Source organism: Leucoraja erinacea, chromosome 25 (genome assembly GCF_028641065.1).
Source record: "Leucoraja erinacea ecotype New England chromosome 25, Leri_hhj_1, whole genome shotgun sequence".
Taxonomy (NCBI): Eukaryota; Metazoa; Chordata; class Chondrichthyes; order Rajiformes; family Rajidae; genus Leucoraja; species Leucoraja erinaceus.
Window position 1 is genome coordinate 12,711,284 of NC_073401.1, and position 22,510 is coordinate 12,733,793.

At 41.0% G+C, this 22,510-nt stretch overlaps 1 protein-coding gene across 1 annotated transcript in view; it reads right to left on the reverse strand.

The window, feature by feature from the left end:
- Window positions 1-3,576: 3,576 nt before the first annotated feature.
- Window positions 3,577-22,510, reverse strand: part of cfap251 (cilia and flagella associated protein 251) — a 49,108-nt gene continuing 30,174 nt past the window's right edge. The window contains 10 exon segments of the mRNA XM_055655714.1: window positions 3,577-5,254; window positions 7,732-7,824; window positions 8,218-8,446; window positions 8,895-9,038; window positions 9,675-9,765; window positions 13,909-14,072; window positions 19,860-19,974; window positions 20,695-20,879; window positions 21,946-22,095; window positions 22,098-22,109. Coding sequence (XP_055511689.1) covers window positions 5,112-5,254; window positions 7,732-7,824; window positions 8,218-8,446; window positions 8,895-9,038; window positions 9,675-9,765; window positions 13,909-14,072; window positions 19,860-19,974; window positions 20,695-20,879; window positions 21,946-22,095; window positions 22,098-22,109 — 1,326 coding nt within the window. The 3' untranslated portion in view covers window positions 3,577-5,111.

A 22,510-nucleotide genomic window follows, 5' to 3' on the forward strand; every position in this document is an offset into this window, starting at 1 on the left:
ACGAAAACTCAGACCAAAAATGTACTCACAGTTTATACAGCGCTGCGTTCGGTTTTTTATTTAATCCCGAATGACCTTTGACAAATCCCATGATTCCTTGCATTTATCAAAATACCGAACTCGCTTATACGACAACCAGGAACACACACAGTACTCCAATGTGGCCCAACCAACGTTTTATACAGCTGCAACATGATGCACCTCTCCGATGTTTTTTTGTAACAATTACGGTAAGGTAAGGTAAAGTAAGCCAGGTAAGCTGATACCAGGGAATTCCAGTGGGAAGCTTTCAATTAAGTGCTTGAAATTAAATTAATTAGAATTTAAATTCCAATTTAATTAGGGGGAGGGGGAGTGGGAGGGGGAGGCAGGAAAAATATTTTGTTTTGGGGATAAAATGGCTGACACAGAATCACCTAACAGTGTGACAGGCGAACATAACGAATCACTTTGGTCATTTACCATGAGTATATTCATTTCAGCACCTTAATGTCAAAAAAACTGTTCCATCTAGCATCTGCTACTGTGACATGTAAAGGTTACCAGGTGGAACACAAGAACTCGCATCTACAATTTAAATGGGGCAATAAACCAAAATGAGAAATTCATAATAGCCCATTGCGCCATCTGGGACGACAGATGGCGCAATGGGCTACGTGTTCGGCTGGCGACCGGAAGGTAACCGGTTCGAATCCCGCTTGGAGTGCATACTGTCGTTGTGTCCTTGGGGCAAGACACTTCACCCACCTTTGCCTGTGTGTAAATGTAATGTAATTATGTGAAGCACTTTGGGGTCAATGCAAGTTGACTAAAAATGTGCTATATAAATAAGATTATTATTATTATTATTATTATTATAACATAACCAAAATGAGGATTTCAATATTTAGATTAAAGGTATTGAAACACGACGGCTCAAAATTTAGCCCAGTAAAGACCAATAAAAGACTCATGTTTTATTTTTAATTGTCTACAGTGCCCTCCATAATGTTTGGGACAAAGGATCATCATTTATTTATTTGCCTCTGTACTCCACAATTTGAGATTTGTAATAGAAAAAATCACATGTGGTTAAAGTGCACATTGTCATATTTTATTAAAGGCCGTTTTTATACATTTTGGTTTCACCATGTAGAAATTACAGCAGTGTTTATACCTGTACATAGTCCCCACATTTCAAGGCACCATAATGTTTGAGACATTGCTGTGTCTCAAACTAAACTATGAACTGCCTTGGTTGCACAAAAGACTTTGGGCTTTTTGACTCATATTGGGGTTGTTCATGTATTGATTTTTTTTGTTTATTATTTTGAGTAATATGTTTACAGGCCTGTTAAACTGCTGCAAGTAAAAATTCTGGTTTCAGTATTTAAACACACTTGCCACCTGAGCATATGGAAGTGCCAGGGCTAAAGTTGTGATTGGCACTATTTCCAATGTAATTGGCTGCTATTGCTTTAAATCATGCCTTAAATGGGCTTTTGGGTATTAATACCGTATCAGAAACTGTTAAGACCACTGTTCTAACACAATCTATAATAAATGGACAATAATTCCAATGAAATATGAAAGCATCATGTCCCAGCATCCTCGCCATCTTCAACAGCTCTCTGGCCACTGGCACTGTACCTACCTGCTTCAAGCATGCGGTGGTCCAAATACTCCTGAAAAAACCTAACCTCGACCCCACCTTGCCAAGCAACTACAGACCCATTTCTAAACTGCCTTTCCTCTCAAAAGCCCTTGAAACGGTAATTTTAAGTCAACTTATACCTTACCTTCACCAAAACACTATCTTGGAAACTTTCCAATCAGGTTTCAGGGCTCACCATAGCACAGAGTCTGCCTTGCTGAAGGTACACAATGACCTACTGCTCACCGTTGACTGTGGCACTTGCTGCTCCTTCTTGACCTCAGTGCAGCATTTGATACTGTCGACCACACCATCCTGATTGACCGTCTCCGGTATGGGGTTGGTATTGATGGCACTGCCCTGAGCTGGTTCATCTCCTACCTCAAAGGTAGGAGTTTCTCGACTAACATAGGCAACTCATTCTCCTCCCCAGCTAATCTCTGCTGTGGGGTTCCACAAGGTTCCATCCTTGGCCCCATTCTCTTCTCCCTGTATATGCTCCCCTTAGGCCAAGTCATTGAAAGGCAGGGCATTTCCTTCCATTGCTACGCAGAAGATACCCAACTCTATCTCCCCCAGAAGCCCAAAAACCAATCAAATCTGTTTAACCTTACCCACTGCCTCGAGGATATAAAGTGTTGGATGGCCCAGAACTTCCTCCAACTAAATGAGAGTAAGTCTGAGGTCATCCTTCTCGGCCCCTCGGACTCAATCAAAATGATAGCAGGCAGCGTTGGAAGCCTTACCCCACTACTCAAACCTCACGTCAAAAACCTTGGCGTGATATTTGACTCAGCACTGAAATTTGACAAACAAGTCAATGCCGTGGTAAAAGCTAGCTTCTTCCAGCTTCGGACGATAGCTAAAATAAAACAATTCCTCCAGTTTGATGACCTGGAAAAGATCATCCACACATTCATCTCTTCCCGCCTCGATTACTGCAACTCCCTTTACACTGGCATCAGCCAATCTTCCCTGTCCCGCCTGCAACTGGTCCAAAACGCCGCAGCGAGACTCCTGACGGGCACCCGAAAAAGGGACCACATCACCCCGATCCTGGCCTCTCTCCACTGGCTCCCTGTGCGGTTCCGTATAAACTTCAAGATCCTCCTCCATGTCTACAAAGCCCTCAATGGGCTTGCCCCCACCTACATAAAAAGTCTTCTCACCCACCACTCCACCTCCAGGCCCCTCAGATTGGCCAACTTGGGGTTGCTGAATATCCCGCGGTCTAGGCATAAGCTCAGGGGCGACCGCGTCTTTGCGGTTGCAGCCCCTAGACTGTGGAACAGCATCCCCTTTCCCATTAGAACTGCCCCCTCCATCGACTCTTTTAAGTCAAGACTAAAGACTTATCTATACTCCCAAGCCTTTCCTGACGTCCTCTGAGTGAGGGCTACATGTATATATGTATGTAGTTTGTTTTGTTGTGCTATTCTTATAACAAATGTAAAGCACTTTGGCCAACGAGAGTTGTTTTTTAAATGTGCTATATAAATAAATGTGACTTGACTAGACTTGACTAGATAGCAAAAGATAAAATAAAAGAGAAAATGCCAGTAATGCTCAGGAAGTCAGGCAGCATCTGTAGAGAGAGAGAAACAGAGTTAACCTTTCATGTTAATAATCTTTCTTGGTCATATTCTTCTTTACAACTGAAATAATGGAAGATGGAATTATAACAATGTTGAAAATAATGTAGGGCAATTTCCAAGTTGTTCAGTGAACAAACAAATGAATCAGAAAATAAGTTGTCATTAGACATGAAAGTATTCAAAGATTTATTATATATTTTCTCATGTCAAACCTCCCATATCCAAAAGAAAGAAAGCATACAATTATTCAGAAGTAATGTTTCCAATCTCTTTTCTGTCAACATTGTTATTGATCTGGCCAACAATCGGAGAACGTAAAGATCGAGTTAGTCATGGGTGTATCATGGGTATACACCAGGGACGTGAGCACATAACTCTGAGGTTCATCAATGTTCAGGGTCAGAGGATCAGTTTAAAGGAGATGTTATGACAAATTCTAACTGACTGAGGTCTGCCATTCAGGAAGCTCAGAAGCCAGTTGCAGATGGAGGCTCCAAAGACTAGGTCTAGAAGTTTTGAGACAAGTTTATTTGGTAATATCGTGTTGAAAGCGGAGCTGTAGTCAATGAAGAAATCCTGACATAGTTGCTCTAATTATCAAGGTGACCCAGAGCTGAATGTAGTGAAAGGGAAAGATAACAGAGTTGGCTGCATTGAAGAAGTCTGTGTGGGAGGATGGAGGAAGGTGAACTAAATGTTGTCCTCATCGATGACACTGACGTAGAGATGGTCAAACGCTTCAAATTCCTGAGCATCCATATCACCTGCAACCTAACCAGGTCCCTTTCACATTGATGTGGTGATCAAGAAAACACATCAGTGTATTTGCTATTGTAGGCGTCTGAGAAAATAGGCATGTCCACAAGGATTCTATTAAACCTCTGCTAAGTATTCTTACAGGATGCACCTCAACATGAAGATATGGCAACTGCAATCCTGTGCTCTTGACTGCCTGAACCTTTAGAGATTGGTGAACATTCTTTATTTCTCTTTTCTACCTTCTGGGCAAAAATACAGGAGCTTAAAAGCCCGGACATCCAGATCTTAAAAACAACTTCTTCCCCACTGCTGTCAGACTCCAGAACTGCTCATCACTTTCACACGACCCCTCCCAGTGTTGCCATGTACTCTTACCTCCACCTCAGTTGTTCGTTCTGTTATTGTGCTTTAATATTTCTTAACACTACTCCAGATTGAACTGCATTCTTTGCATCTTCTGCTGTTTTGCACTCATTGTTGTCTTTTTCACTGTATTCATCATTACCATGTATACTGTTTACATATGACAATTACAGCACGGAAACAGGCCATCTCGACCCTACACATCTATGAACTTGATGCGAACCAAGAATTTAATTGCACCATGCGTATATGGCAATAAAATATTCTGAATCTGAATCTGCATTGGAAGCAAAGCAATGCTAGGGCATTCTCTAATTTATTTAATGTTTGCAAGAGTTACAAATGAAATTGATACCGTTTGTACAGTTTTTCATTTGGGTCCTTCTCACCACTTAATATTCTGAATCTTCTCAACATTTTATGTAGATCATCTAACTTCAGAAATCTTGACTTGCAACAAATGTTAAGGCCCAAGAACTTTATATTTACGTAAAATTGCAACATCTAGTATTGGCATAGATTGAAGTACTAAATCAACAAACATTCAAACAATTTCTGGGTTTAGTTAATAGTTTATATTTGAAAGCTAAAATTAAAGAATACAAATATTTTCAAACAAAAATAATTCACCTTGTGAACACTAGAAAACTGCAGATGCTAAAAATCCGAAATCAAAAAGAACATGCTCTCACAAACAGTTCTCACAAAGCGACTTTGACAATCAATGGTAACAGCTTCTCTTTCCACATTTCATTCTGTAGTTATGTTGATGGAGCTGCAGTCATAGTCATCACCTCATCACAAGGGGATACAGGTATATTGCGGGGAAACCCCAATACCTCATAGACAAAAACTTCGTTTGTCATCTCCTGCGGAAGTTGCTGTCCGAGCAATTTTGATGCATCTATCAAACCCAAACAAACAGAAGCAAAATGAATTTAACCAATTTAGTTTTTTTTACATTTACAACTTTGGAGATAAGCATAAAATGCTGGAATACAAGGACACAAAGTGCTCAGGTAACTCAGTGTTTCTGGCAGCATCTCTGTAGAACATCGATAGGTGTCATTTCAGGTCGGGACTCCTCAGACTGATTGTGGGGTGGGGGGAGTGAAAGCTGGGAGAGTGGAGATGCAGGACATAGCAAGGTAGTAATAGGTAGCTATGCTTTGTCCTGCCTCTTCTTTGTTCTCTATTCCCCCCCCACAATCAGTCTGAAAATGTTTCTTGACCCAAAACATCACATATCCCATGTTCTCCTGACCTACTGAGTTACTCCAGTACTTTGTGTACTTTTGTGTATACCAGCATCTACAGTTCCTTATTTTTACAAGTGCTAGAGTAACTCAGCATGTGTGGAGGAAATGGATAAGCAACTTTTCAGATCGGGGCTCCTGTTCGGATTTTAGTTTGTGATTGTACTAAATAAAGTATGCAAAATACATCTAGCATTCAGGAAAAAATAAACATCCTGTAGGTTGTGACCTTGATTTTAAAAGATCTCCCCAAAATGTAGTGGAAGGATTCTATCTTCACTGGAATATATCTCTTCATTAAAATTGCCAAAGGTTAGATTTACTCAACTCCCATGAATCTCGTGATTAGATTTTATTATCCAGAATTTAGAACAAAGTGAAAGATTTTTAGTTCATATGCTTTTCTTTTGGTTGTACTGTAGAATAAATGATTCATGCAACTTCAATGTTATTTTACCTTGGTCTGACAAATTTTAGGACATATGTTGATTATGTTATATACTGTAATGATGGTTTTACAATCCATGTGATGTATGTGTCTGTCATGCCCTACGGCTTTGTTTGCAGATTTGCTTTGATTATATTGGAGGTAAAAATGTTATGATACACAGATGTATAATATCTGATTTAGATCTGTGTGAAATAATGACAGCACTATTTCTATTTAATGTGGTTAACATTAGCTCTATGCTGTTATAAACTATAGATACTGCAACTCAGTCAAAGCACATAATCTGAATCCTTTTGTTGCGTGATTTTGAATTTGCTGAGGTTTAAACAAAATAGTCAAGGCTCTTAAGGAAGTTATTAATTTAGGTTGCAAAACAGTTAAAAAAAAATCTACAAACAATAATTAAATTATATATTGATTATAGCTTAATGAAAACACTGCCTTAATAATTACAGATTAAGTTTGCTTCCAATGAGTTGAGATAAATTGTGATCACAATGGGCGCAAAATTTCATTTAGCTAAAAATTTACAGGATCTTTTTTGTGATGGTAGTCTAAGGGAGTCTAAAGTACTTCACGATCACTGAAGTACATTAGTCAGCACAATCTCAAATACAACTGAAAGCTGAAAGCTTCCTTTGCCTAAGTTTTGAGATAAATGCATGAAAGGATAAGAAGGGGTTTCCTAACATTTTTGTCATTGTACTGTATGATTAATCCATTGGTGAAATGTTTGCATAATGGAAAAATAGACGAAAAATGCATTTTGAACAGACAACATTCATATAAACTAAAATATTATTTTGTTTTTATTAAATTATTGATTTATGAGATGCAAGTATTACAGTCAAGGTCAGCATTTATTGCTCATCTCCAATTGCCTTTCTTAGATGGAGTTCCCCACATTCTTGACGTTTGACTGCTCTTTCGGTAAAGATTCTCCCGTTACACTTGGGATCTTTATTATTTAGACTTTGTGAAAGTATATTTTCCAGTCAGGATGGTCTGTGACTTTGACAGAAATCAGAAGACGGTGGTGTTTCATGCACTGGTTGCTCTAATCTTTCTTGGTGGTGCTGATCACAATTTTCAAAAGTGTTACTGGAATATCGTGGACCAGTAACCAAGTGACTTTGGTAGATTTAATAGATCATATACTGTAGCCACAGTGTGCCATTGATGGAGTAAGCAAATTTTCATGGTGGTGGATGAGAGTCAATCAAATGATATACTTTGACCTTGAAGATATCAAGCTTCACAATCTTGTGGAGTTGGAAAATATTCCACATGTGCCTGGCTCGTGCTGTGGATGCTGAATAGACTCTCGGTATCTGTTAGTTTGAACTAATTGTATCTGTGTATGATATAAACTGATTTCATTGGATAGCATGCAAAACAAAGCTTTTCACTGTACAGTACCTCGGTACACATGACAATAATAAACCTAACCCTTTGCCTCTACCATGCCTCTTTGCCTCCACCATGCTGATTGATTCACCAAGTTCTTCCAGCAGTTTATTTTTTGCTCTAAATTCCTTATCTGGGAACATCTATTGCATTATTTCTCTTATTTAAAATGTTACTGAATCAAAAAAACACAGCAGTGGTAAATGCAATGAACTATCTAAATATAGAGAAAGCATAAAGGGTAAAAAAAATCAAAACAATTGGCACCTTTGGCATCAAATTCGGAACTTCCTCCTTCTGGATTCAAGCCGAGCAGTGTGGAGAGTGTTTCTGCAACTTCTTCCTCCGACATGCATTCACCTAGAAAGCAAGGTGAAAAACAGATTCATTATCTAATGTGTATATCCTGGTTTGGATATGGGCAGAAACAAAGCAAATCCAATGCAATTATATTTTCCACTGTGCTTTTTTCTTAAACACATATAAAAGTTAAATAGAGGAAATGGAACTCCATCCGCTAGCTGGGTTCATAATAATTATTGTACATAATTAAATTATTTCCATTCATTTTCTTCATGGTAGGTTATTATAATTTACAAATCTCAATCTAAAAATAAGTTAGATGGAAAAATGGGGATAATGGCATTGCCACAAAGGTTTAAATACTTATTTCTGTAAATAGCCACTTTAAATATACCATTTTTAATTTAGTGAATATTTTTTAGCACTTATTTCAATTATTCTTTGACTTACCTCTAGTTTGTAATAATTGTAGTAACTCTTCTAAGGCGATTGCTTTTTCTTCCTTCTCATTTTGATAACCAAGAATATCAAATGTTTTCTCCAGGTCTGAAGCAGATATACCAAAAGCTGGACGATGATTTATATACAGTTTAATAAAATCACCCACATCAATATGTGTTACATATTTTCCTGTTTCCACATATTTACTGAACTTAACCTCATTCAGCATGTCCTCAACCTGCACACGAAAATAAAAGTTATGATTGATATCTTATCTGCTGAAAACCAACAAGATCATTAGTAGGAGACAGTGTCTTTCATGAATTAAATACCTTGTGTAAAGGTACCTTCCTAATGTAAGTTGAGACCTTTTATCAACTGTTATCCTCTCTTTTAGTTCTGTTCAACTTTTTAACACAACAATCTTATCCTGTTCTACATTTCTCACACTGTTCGTTCACAAGCTGTAAACATCATTTACATTACACTGAATCCTCTTTAACTTCCCTGTAGCTTCCCACATTTCCCAGGTTCAAACATCTGGAGTTTCTCTTGAACCTTCCGTCTTAATTCTACCGCATGATACCGCAGCTTCGTGTTTGATTTAGCTTTCAGTGTCAAGGAACTTCACATAAACACATATTAGAACTGCGTGTAATTTTCTGGAATCAATGTATACGTTGTACCTCTTTCTCTGTGGGATAGAATCCCAGTGCCCTCATGATAAATGGAATTTCCTGCAGGGGAACATGAGTCGAGACCTTCCTGGTCTCCCTGGTACTGATATGCTGATAGCGCAATTGTGAGTAATAGAAATAGTTCTCCATCTCCTTTATGAAACATTAAAACACAAGATATTAATTGATCACACCAATATTGACAGAAATTCCAACTCTTTGTCTTTTCCATTTCAGATAGTGTAACGTTCCATATGCAATAAGTTCCTCAATTAATTCCAAGTGGGGGATTAGTTTTAATCTTCATGTGCAAGTATCTGCAAGCATTCTATATAAAATGTGGAACTGTTCATTGGTTATTTAGACAGATTTCTTTACCAATAATGCTTAAAATACACATAATGAATCATGTGAGCATTACATATCTCAAGGATACAGCAGTATAGAATTACATTCACAAACCTTGATAAATATACATAACAGAACCAAAATAGGATAATATTGATTTTTACAATTGCGTGCTTGCATGTAAACATTTGTATATTAGTGTGTATGTGTCTATGTGAATATTTGTGCAGAGGATAATTTTTTTATTACTTTTAGAGCACAGCAAGTATTAAAGGATTTCAAGATTATCATGTTAAAATGGATAATTCTTATTACTGTACTTAAACGCCAATCTATGGAACAATGAAAGCGACAGGCAGATTACATAATTGCTCCTGTAACTTTCATTATCATTTACAAAATTCAATAAATTAATCAAGAATAATCCTGAAAGGTTATTACCTTAAATAATTCACCATCTCTTCCACCTTCCAATAAACCATAAAATGGTATCAAATCCTCGCCTCCAAGTGCAATTACTGCTTCATGAGCCCTTTAAAGCCACAAAATAGCAGTTATACTTACTTAACCTTTATTCTTCTGATGAGACATAATGTAAATGTTCAATTGTACTTACAGATTGAGTCAACTGCAAACATAATTACTGATGCAAAAATTAGAGTCAAGAGAGAGAGAGTATATTTAATTGTCATTTGGACCCTTGGAGGTCCAAATGAAATGCCGTTTCTGCAGCCATACATTACACACAAATAGACCCCAGACACAACATAATTACATTTTACATAAACATCCATCACATAGCTGTGATGGAAGGCCAAAGAAAACTTATCTCTCCACTGCACTCTCTCCCCCCCCCGATGTCAGAGTCAAAGTCAAAGCCCCCGGCTGGCGATGGCGATTGTCCCGCGGCCATTAAACCCACGCCGGGTGGTGCAAGGTCGCACACCGGGTCTTGGTGTTGGAGCCCCCGGTGTGCGCTCGCAAAGTCCCGCATTCCAAGCCGCGCGGGGCAGTGGTGTTAGGCCCCGCTCCAGGAGCTCTTCGACCCCGCAACACGGGCGGGAGAAGTCGCCGTTGCAGGAGCCCCGAAAAGCGGTCTCCCTCCAGGGAGCCGCGGGCTCCCGGTGCCGCCGTCCGCAGACCCGCAGCAGCAGCCTCCGACTCAGCAGCAGCAGCGGCGGCAGCAGCAGCAGCAGCAGCAGCGGCAGCAGCAACGCTCCTCCACCGCTCCACCCGCTCCGGTCTCGGCCAGCTCCGCGACGGTGGGGTGAGTCGGCACCTGAGTCCCCGGCTTCTTCCTGTTGGAGGCCGCTCCTCGTTGCGGCCCCAACGACAGCTGAGACCCGACGAAAAAAGGTCGGGTCTCCAGTGCAGGGAGAGAATTACTGATGCAAAAATTATATTTCGGATAATCTTTTGCTCCTTTACGTGTGAAAGAAATTTCACACGCATTAGTGAGCTATGCATTGGACAATGTACTCATATTGTTGTGCTATGTTTCTTTATTACCAAAGCATGGCAATGTGGATGGTACTGTTGGTCCTACATCACTTTTCCTATATTTATGCACAACCTAACATAGGTTATTCTATGCCAATCAGAATAGAAACTGAGTGATTGATGGGGAGAATTAAATAAACCTTGTGGTGTATGGTCGTAGATCCCAAAAATAGGAAATCAGCCGACGTCCAAATTTCTCCATCATTACTAGCAATGTCATTACTAGGAAGGACAATATATGCAAGGTGCCACAATGCTACATGGTCAGAAAGTGTAGCTCGGAATCCTGTAAAACCTCAATACTTTAGCTAAAATATGTAGAAGGAAATCTGTTTGTTACTACTTCACTAAGTGGTGAATTAGTGCTCTTGATGCTTGAAAGGAGCACTGAGAATAGCACAGAATATGCTCTGGATGGGAAATATCAATGATCATCTCTGAGAGTGGTTCTGAAAAACCCACAGATGATGTAGCTGGGCCAATCCTGAAGGATACAGCTGTCAGACTAAATCAGCAGCAAGTGCTGAGAGAATCAAGGTGACCAATGAAACGTATTGACCTCGAAGAAAGACTGGATTGAGAGAGAAAAGGGCAGAGGAAATGTACAAAAAAAAAAAGAAAATGCAATTATAATTTTATAATTTTCTGAACAATTTACTGTTTATAGGATTGAAACTCCACCATTTAAGCTTTCAGAATCAGATTGGTTTATTGCCATTTAATTCCTCTTTTTAAAAAAGGTCCAATAATTGTTTAGTAGCAATCCTATCATCTGGGAGGATCTGTCCCCCCAGATCCTGACCAACTTTTACCGCTGTACAATCGAAAGCACCCTGACCACCTGCTTCACTGTATGGTACAGCAGTTGCACCATAGCGGACAGGAAGGCACTACTACGGGTGGTGAAAACCGCTCAGTACATCATCGGTGCCCCGCTCCCTGCCATGGATGCCCTCCACCGAAAACGGTGTCTGAGACAGGCCGGGAAGATCATCAAAGACCCCTGCCACCCCAACCATGGACTGTTTGCCCTCCTCCCATCAGGGAGGCGGTACAGGAACCTCAGGTCTCGTACAAGTAGGATGAGGAACAGCTTCGACAACAACACTATCACATTGCTGAACTCGGAGTCCCGCCGATAGATTTCTCCAGTCTCTCCGTCCACATTGTTTGCTTATTCTGTATTTTTATTTCTATATTGCACTATTACTACGGACTGACGCTAAACTGCATTTCGTTGTACCCATACTTGTATCTGTACGATGACATTAAAATTGAATTGAATTAAATAAAGTCAATATTCATGTTAGTAAATAATATGTGACAATTTAATACAGCAGTGAGATTAAGAATTATGTTTTAGTGGCTCACAGCATATCATCCAACACTTCTGGCAATTCGCTCTGCACAGAGTATAATTGTTGCCATAAATTGCTGGATGATTTATTTTTTAATAAAATCGGGCATAATATTTTGGTAGTAAAATCTGGAAAAATATAATTCTCTTTCAATGTAAATAAAGAAAATTGTGTGTATCTCTAGTTTAAGTAATAGTCCAATGTAACAATTTATAATTTTTAATCAAAATTGTGTAAACAAGAATTTTGGCACGTATCATCCTTTTTTCACCATCTCTCTCTTGACGTCTCCAAATTATTATGCTGTTTGCCTGATATTTAGTAATGGATTCTCTTCAGAAACTGCATCCCTTTTCTTTCTGCAACTATTTGAAATGAATCCAGTTTGTTTGCTATCTTGATTTTACATTTCAGCTGCTAAGTTTTGACATTGATTATCACATTATCACTAATGAGAGCCATCTTCACAATGCCCGCCCATTCTTGCTCATCTACATCTAAAACCTTCACCCTTGTCTGTCTTGCCTTTTATTTTGACTATTCCAATGCACACTTAGCAAGTCTATCTCCATGATTTTTATGACATACAAAACTCCCTTAGTGCCTTAAAACTGTCATCTCTGTACTTGTTTGAAAGAATTGATTTAAAGATATAGCTTAGAAACAAGTCCTCCCACTCACAGAGTCCATGCCGACCATCGATCACCCATTTACACTAGTTCTATACTATCTCACTTTCGGATCCACTCCCTACACACTAGGGGCAATTTAAAGAAGCCAATTAACCTACAAACCCACACATCTTTGACATGTGTGAGGAAACCGGAACACCCAGAGGAAAACCATGGGTCACAGAGAGATTGGCAAACTTGTTGATCTACACTAACTCCCATTTTTTTAGATTTTTAAGATTTTTAAGATTGTCATGTTTTCAATTTCCTCCAGACTTTAATTCCACCATTGATCCCATGCCTTTAACTGTCAAGACCCTGAATTTGGAAATTCCCTCACAAAATGGCACTACTTTTCTGTTTTCCTTAATAAATCCAGCCCTTTGACCAAGTCTTCAGCATTCTTGATAAATTTCATCTTGTGTGGCTGGTCATGATTATCTTTTGTTTGTACTCAAATATCTAGAGGCACTAGATATTTGAGTGCATTAAAAACATTATCTAAGTAGAAGTTTAGTTCAGTTTTGTTTAGAGATACAGCATGGAAACAAGTCCTTCGGCCCACTGGTTCTGCACTGACCAATGACCACCCATTCATACTAGTCCTACACACTAGGGAGAATTTACAGAAACCAATTAACCCACACGCCTGCATATCTTTGGAATGTGGGAAGAAGCCGGAGCACCCAGAGAAAACCTACACGGTCACAGGAAGACAATACTTGTATCCAGGATCAAACCCGAGTCTCTGGCACTGTAAGGCAGCAACTCTACCGCTGCACCACTGGGCCACAGTTACTGCTGTTCTCTACCTTTTCAAGATACCGTTTCAAAGATCATTTAGCAAGTTCCATAAATAGCAATAAAAAGGAACTGCAGATGCTGGTTTATACCAAAGATAGGCACAAAATGCTGGAGTGATTCAACGGGTCAGGCAGCATCCCTGAACAACATTTGTAGGTCACATTTCTGGTTGGAACCTTTATTCTGAAGCGTCACCTATCCGTGTTCTCCAGGAATGTTCCCTGACCCGCTGAGTTACTCCAACAATTTGTGTCTGTCCACAAATAGCAAATCTGAGAGATTCTAGTAAAGTCCTATTGTTGAGGACAATTTTTGGGAGAAGGAATAAACAAATGTACTTACTCCAGGTCAACTTTCCACATATGTACAGTACAATCATCTCCTCCTGCTGTAAAAATATAACCACCATCATATGAGCAGGCAATATTAGTCACCACACTCCCATGGCAGATGAGTGCACAGGATTTATGGGGGTTTCCATCCAACGGCAGGGTTTGTAAACCCACCTGATCAACACATTACAAGAAAGTATAATTTTAGATTTTATAAGGTATAAATGCTTTTATTACAGTAGTAATAAGCAGAGCACAACACTAGTACATGACTCTTCTATAAGAGTTTGGGTTCTGAAAATGAAACTTCTTTCAATCTTTCTCCAAAAAAAAAATTATCCCCAAATGTCTATTGCTATAGTTTAGGTAGCAGATCACAATCAAATAGCGCAATAAATGTTGGATTTGACAACAATATCCACCTACCACATATGTATTTATAAAAATCTGCAGAATCCCTTCGGGACCAGGGTCAGGCAGTTCATAAAAAAATTAGAGAGTAAAAAGTCAGTGCTTAAAGGTTGATGCACTAAAAAGTCAGTACATAAAAAGTTGGTGCTTCAAAAACTACGGAATCCCTTCGGGACCAGGGTAAGTCGGGATTTAAACTTTTTATCCGTGACTTCAACCAGAAAATCTTAGTAGACATATCCGTTGCCTTTTTCAAATAGCAGAATTATTAAATTACATATCTATCATGTTATACAAATATATCCTGGTCCAAAAGACCGATTCATTAGATATTAATTAAAATCAGTTGATTCACATATATAAGGATTCATTTCAATTATTTTGATGAAAACTATTTTTCATTCGCAGGTGTATTTCCCTTCATGTTTTCAGTTAGATTCACATTAAAATACGTACAGCAGAAGTTGTTGGCTGTTCCTGTCTAGATACTAATATTTTGACCGCATTGAATATTATTCAGCAAAAAAGTAAAAGAAAAACAGAATGGGATCTTCCATCTTTTTCTCATCGACTGCCTTTTGGGTACGCAATATCTTATTGACTCCGCCGCCGAGTCGTTCCTCCCAGTTCCTAAGAGTGTTTACACCCTAACCCCGGATGCGTTCTCACTGCTGCGAACTATACTAGCATACAGACATTCGGTAAGAAATCAGTCACGCTTGGCAGAAAACGTTTTGCTGGATTTTCAGTCACCGACGTATCAAAACCTATTATCAGAGCGGATTTTCTTTCACTTTTCTTTGCTGGTGGATTTAAGAAATCGCCACTTGAGTGATTGCTGCACTTGCACACAGGTGAACAGTATCTGCCGCCAGGCAATGACTATCTCTCACCGTACCAGTCTCCAACCTGGCATCGGCCCATATCAGGAATTACTGAAACAATTTCCGTGATTAATAACTCAGTCTTACCGGCACAATGATGTCAAACACTTTGTCAAGCATCATCTTCAGACCCGCGGCCCTCCAGTTTCGGCAAGAGCATGAAGTTACCCGTGGATCGCCTCAAAGTGGGAACGGCAGAATTTGACCATATGTTAAAGAATGGCGGTGCAGGCTTGAAGGGCCGAATGGCCTACTCCTGCACCTAATTTCTAAGTTTCTATGTTTCTAAGTAGGTCTAAGAGCTGCTGGGCATCATCTCTTCACATGGTCCCGGAGATTGGCGACCCGGCGGTGACTACTGTGTACTAAAAAGTGGCACTATTCCAGATGGATACAGCATTCCACATTTTCAGGATTTCTCTGCAAGTCTACAGGGTAAGTGGGTGTTCACAAGCATCAATCTCGTGCGCACCTATTATCAAATTCCGGTTGAGCCTGCCAATATTCCCAAGACAGCCGTGGTCACACGGGACATTCGAATTTCTACGGATGCCATTTGGTTTGCGGAACGCAGTGCAATCATTCCAGCATTTCATGGATCACATACTCTCTGGTCTCGATTTTGACTACTAATACATTGACGACGTGTTGGTAGTGAGCTCCAGCGAAGCCGAACACAAGGAACACCTTGTTACTGTTCTGGTGTCTTGACGATTATGGTATTGTCATTAACACGAACAAATGCGTGTTTGGCTCACAAACTCACTTTCCTCGGGCATCGCGTGACAGAGAATGGCATCCTGCCCAGCAAATCAAAGGTGCAGGAAATCCCGAAATAACCAATTACGCCGATTTTTGGGAATGATGAATTTCTAATGTCCCTTTCTACCGAACGCCAGAGGGACCCTATTACCCTTGACCAACTTACTCAAAGGTTCCGACAAATCGTCTTCAAAGAAATCATTGAGTTTACCCGAGGATGCAGTGGAAGCCTTCAGCGCTGCTAAGAGAACTCTCGCTGATGCAACTATACTGGTCCATCAGGTGTCCAATGCGTTATTTTCACTCACCACTGATGTCTCCGTCAACACCGTGGGATCCGTCGTGGAGCAGCGTATAAGTGTGGGGTCCTATTCACAGGGAAATCTGCCACTTGGATTTCGTTCTGCAATTCTCCAGTGATATCAGGCACATTCAAGGAAAAGCAAATCTGGTTGCCGACTCCCTATCAAGACTGGAGGTGGATGCTCTGAATGCGGCCACACTCATCAATTTTTATGCCATGGCTTGCGCACAGCATAGTGATCCCAATCTTATTCATTACCAGCGGACGCAGACAGCGCTAAAATTGGAAGATGTACCTATCGGTGACACGAGAGAAACCATCATTTGTGCTACTTCCACTGGCAAACCTAGGCCGTTTGTGCCTAGGAGGATGCGTTGAGAAGTTTTCAGCATGCTGCATAATTTATCACATCTGGGCAAGAAGGCTACCATAAGGCTAATCTCTGAATGTTTCATCTGGCCTTTCATCAAGTGGGACGTTGGATTGTGGGCAAAGACTTGTCTACCGTGTCAACAATCCAAGATCTCCAGGCAGACTAGGACCCCTTTTGGTGACTTTCCCGTACCGAACACCCGTTTCGAGCACGTGCACCTGGACTTGGTCGGCTCATTCCCACCGTCAAGGAACTACACGTATCTGCTCTCTTGTGAAGACCGGTTCACAAAATGGCAAGATGCTAACCCAGTCATCAACATTTCAGCAGAAACAATAGCATTTGTTGACCAATGGATTTCGGTCTTTGGGGTCCCAAGTATGATCACAACAGCGATAGGTAATTCAAGTCTGCGCTGTTTCAAACACTAAACGACCTTTTGGGTACGAACCGGATTCGAATGACGGCGTATCATCCACAAGCAAACGGCCTGATTGAACGGTTCCATCGCCAGTTGAAAGCCGTTCTGGCAGCCGGAGGAGACGCGTCGAACTGGAGTGAACGGTTGCCTCTGGTTCTGCTTGGCATTTGTACGGCGATGAAAGCGGACCTAGGGTGTTCGTCGGCGGAAATGGTTTATGGCACAACTCTGAAGCTGCCCGGCGAATTTGTCGAACCAATTCCCACAGATAGATCCTATGACTCAAACAGGTATGTTGATCGATTACGGCGAACTATGCAGCTACTCAGGCCGACACCTGCAATGGTCTACGTGCCTGCTGATCTCCAAAGCTGCACACGTTTTGGTCCGATACGACATCGTCCGCCGATCTCTTCAGCAAGCATACAAGTCATCCAACGCCTACCCAAGAATTTCGTAATCAAACGGAATGGAAAAACGTACACTGTATTCGTCGACCAGTTAAAGCCAGCATATGTCAAGAACCAACCGACAACCTCACTCACTAAGCGGGCGAAGTCACAGTTGACTCTGTGTTAAAGAGGGAACTGCAGATGCTGGAGAATCGTAGGTTACACAGAAAAGCTGGAGAAACTCAGCGGGTGCAGCAGCATCTATGGAGCGAAGGAAATAGGCAACGTTTCGGGCCGAAACCCTTCTTCAGACTGATCAGGGGGGGGGGTGGGTGGGGACAAGAAAGGGAAAAGGAGGAGTAGCCGGAAGGCTGGAGGGTGGGAGGAGACAGCAGAGAAGCAACCCATACCCAGCCACTGACACTCTCCTCCGCCTAGCGGAGCTGGTCCTTACCCTCAATAACTTCGAGTTCGACTCCTCCCACTTCCTCCAAATACAAGGCGTAGCTATGGGCACACGCATGGGCCCCAGCTATGCCTGCCTATTTGTAGGTTACGTCGAGCAATCCTTGTTCAATACATACCAGGGCCCCATCCCCAACCTCTACCTCCGCTACATCGACGACTGCTTTGGTGCCACCTCCTGCACCCGCACACAACTGACTGACTTCATCCACTTCACCACTAATTTCCACCCGGCACTGAAATACACCTGGACCATCTCCGACACTTCCCTACCATTCCTTGACCTCACTATCTCCATTGCAGGTGATAGACTTCTAACCGACATACACTACAAACCCACTGACTCCCATGGCTATCTGGACTACACTTCTTCCCACCCTGCTTCCTGTAAGGACTCCATCCCCTACTCCCAATTCCTCCGTCTACGCCGTATCTGCTCCACGGATGAGGCGTTCCACACCAGGACATCTGAAATGTCCTCACTATTCAGGGAACGGGGGTTCCCCTCCTCCACCATAAATGAGGCTCGCACCAGGGTCTCTTCCATACCCCGCAACACTGCTCTCTCTCCCCATCCCCGCACTCGCAACAAGGGCCGAGTCCCCCTAGTCCTCACCTTTCACCCCACCAGCCATCACATACAAAAAATAATCCTCCGTCAGTTTCGCCACCTCCAACGTGACCCCACTACTAGCCACATCTTCCCATCTCCCCCCATATCTGCCTTCCGCAAAGACCGCTCCCTCCATAACTCCCTTGTCAATTCTTCCCTTCCCTCTCGGTCCACCCCCTCCCCGGGCACTTTCCCTTGCGGCCGCAGCAGATGCAACACTTGTCCCTTTACCTCCCCCCTCAACTCCTTTCAGGGACCCAAGCAATCGTTCCAGGTGCGACAGAGGTTTACCTGCATCTCTTCCAACCTCATCTATTGCGTCCGCTGCTCTAGATGTCAGCAGATCTATATCGGTGAGACCAAGCGGAGGTTGGGCGATCGTTTCGCCGAACACCTCCGCTCGGTCCGCAATAACCTAGCTGACCTCCCGGTGGCTCAGCACTTCAACTCTCCCTCCCACTCCGCCTCTGACCTCTCTGTCCTGGGTCTCCTCCATGGCCACAGCGAGCAGCACCGGAAATTGGAGGAACAGCACCTCATATTCCGTTTGGGGAGTCTGCACCCCGGGGGCATGAACATCGACTTCTCCCAATTCTGTTAGTCCTTGCTGTCTCCTCCCCTTCCTCAGCTCCCCTGCTGTCTCCTCCCACCCTCCAGCCTTCCGGCTACTCCTCCTTTTCCCTTTCTTGTCCCCACCCACCCCCACCCCTGATCAGTCTGAAGAAGGGTTTCGGCCCGAAACGTTGCCTATTTCCTTCGCTCCATAGATGCTGCTGCACCCGCTGAGTTTCTCCAGCTTTTCTGTGTAACTCACAGTTGACTCTTCCTGTCAAAGACCTTCCCACACTACAGTACCAAACGAGATCAGGCCGTAAAATCAATCCACCACGGGGCAGGACAAAGCCAAGCAGTCACCACCTTGTGTGACTCGGTGGCGAAGGGGGGAGCTGTGGCGTCTTCATGCCCACGTGGTTTGTCGTACAGCTTGTTACCACTGGGAGGAGCCAGAGCCATAGGTGAAGGTGGAGAAGAGAGATCGGGATAACAACTCCGAGGGCAATCGCACGAACTGGCCTTATCTGCACACGAGAAGTTCTGAGGAGCTATTATGTTAAAAGGGTGTTCTGGAATAAAGCAGGCACAAGGTGTTTGGCAAAGCATGGTGTCGCTTGTCCTTTACTTTCGGTCGTGAGATTTCGTGGATTCTACAAATTCACAAAGAAGTATTTTCGGAAACTTTCAAATACATCCTGAAGAATATTACAAAAAAATTCTCTCAAAGTGAAAACTTAAAATTGCAGCACAGTTGCAATTTTTTTTGTAGATGAATGTATACCTTGTTATCTGTGATATAGGCTAAATAACCAACTTTAGGTTCATTGGTGCTTGAGAAAGGGAGGATCTTAATTTTTTTTAAAGGAGATTCATAGATCGGACCCAATACTGTCTTTCTGTGGAGAAAGAAACAATTTAAACACATCAGGGTAAAGAGAATTGCACAATGTCAACACACATCAGGTGTTAAAATTACAAAATTGCAATCAATTTCTAATCAGCAGTATACCAAATAAGCACGAGTTTAATTGGATTAATAAACAAATCACAATGAGATAAGATAACAGTTGCTTTCTTCAAATCATGCAAGGACAAAGGAGATCAATTCCACTAGAATTGATACATTAATGTACATTGACTCTGAAAAGGTCATCCATAGAACTAAGCAACAGATATAAAATTAACATAAGAAACCGTAGCAGTAGGTTACAGTTCCCCTTGAGCTTTCCCCGCCTTTCAAAATGACAATGAGCCATCTTGGATCTCAAATCCACTTTTCTACCCAATCCCTACATTTTCTTATGTTTCTTATTTCAAAACATCGATCTCAGATTTGAATGTTCTCAATGACCACTATAGTAGAGAAAATTCAAAATATTTGAGAGTCAAAATATATCTATCTTTTGTAAGACACAAAAGTGTTGGAGTAACACAGCCAGTCAAGCTTCAATTGTGGAGGGAATGGACAGACGCCATTTCGGATCGGGTCCTTTCAGACTGAGGGCAGCTTAGAATAGAACCATCAACATGATCCAGTTGTCAGGTGAGTACCTTGAAAAGATTTGTGTTTGAAGCAAAGTCATTATGCTATGTATGAATAAATGGGTTTCACAAACCTGCACATGTTGGTTGTGGCGTTGTAGAGTTTTAGTTTATACTGGTCGTTGGCTGTTATAATGAAACTCTCTTTAGTGATCGGTGGATACCAGGCCATGCACATGGGTATCGCACTTTGTTCTATTCTCTCACTACTCAAGATCCGCAAATCAACCTCAGTACTATTTTTCAGATCATACTCTACCTGAGGAATTTTTTAAAAAAATTGTTAATTGAGGTGTACACCATTCTTTTCATGTCTTTCAAAACTAGAAAAAGATTATAGTAATTGATTAAAATTGCAGTAAAAGAGGACACCACAGCCACGCTTGGTCAGGCCAACCCCAACAATGCCACAAGGTCATTCATGATCAGGTCAAGAACCCTGCACTTACAACAACAGGGACTTGAAAATGGCACCAAACTGATGACTGTATACTGTCTCAGCGTACTACTGCCATTCACTTGTACTGTATCTGAGATGCTTATCTAAGTGCTTATGTACAGTGATACTTGTACTGAACTGTATACAAAAATGAATTTCACAGTATCTCTGTACAGTGTACTATTCAAATAAAGTACCATTGAATCAAATATAAAACAAGAAATGGATGGAATGAAATAATAACACATACATTGTACTATCAGGTAAAGAGTAGTAAACAAAGTCACAAAGTCAATACAGCATTGAAATAGGCCCTTCAGCCCACCCTGTCCATGCCGACCAAGTTGGCATTATTGGCATTATGGGCTGGTGTCATTTGCCTGCATTTTGCCCAGTATAATCAAAAATCTTGCATACTGAATATGCAATGATTCAAATATCTACAAATGATCCATGATATTTAATTATGAAACTTTAGGAAGGAAATCAGAATGAAGTGAACTCCAAAATATTTAATTTAAGTTAGTGGGATCCAGATGGGTATCCACTACAAAATAAACCAATATTATAAAATAATATAAACCATTTTTGAAAAGATTAAACATGGATTTCTCATTTACTTCCTGTTATTTTTATACCTTCTAAATAGCACAAAAGCTAATTTCACCAAATGAGTGACTAACAGATTTATGAAGCTAGCAGTGCAATTGTATATTTCTTATTTGGTTTATAACTTGATAGTAGGCAACTGCTCACTGCTAAATCATATTGGCCATTTTACTGCACATTTAATATTCCCTTTTGCCACTCTGGGCAATATTTTAAAAATAATTATTTTTTGTAATGAAAGAAGATACCCAAGATGGAACATTAAACATTCACTTACCAGTACCCTGTCCTCTCCAAGAGACAATAGTCTGGGTTGGTTATCATCCAAATATATCCCGAACATGAGAGTTTTAATTGGTTTAAAGTGTGCATTTTGCCTTCCTAAATACATCCAAGAATTATTGCGAAAATGAAACACTGTCACTGTGTGGTTTTACTATCCTGCAACACAAACAACACATTAATGCAAGAGCCATTGAATCATCTGTGGTTTACTATTTCTGGAATAAACTGGTTGTTGGACAATACAAGTTATTACACAATTTATCCAGAACATAGCAATACAGTATTGGAAGTCGGAAATTAAATGTAATACTGTATTCAGAAGAAACTACCAATAATTATCTCATAAAGCTTTATATTCAAATGGTTGACCATATAAAACCACCCTTTTTTGCTTCCATCTTGTAGAATGTGCAACAACTATAACTTTACAGCTCCCATGCTCTGCACAACCTGCGGTGTCTCACTGAAACTTTTTAATTTGTAAATTAGATTGGTCTTCTCAAATATTTAATTACTAGAAAGATGATGTGAATTTCCAGTATGTCAGATAGTGGTAT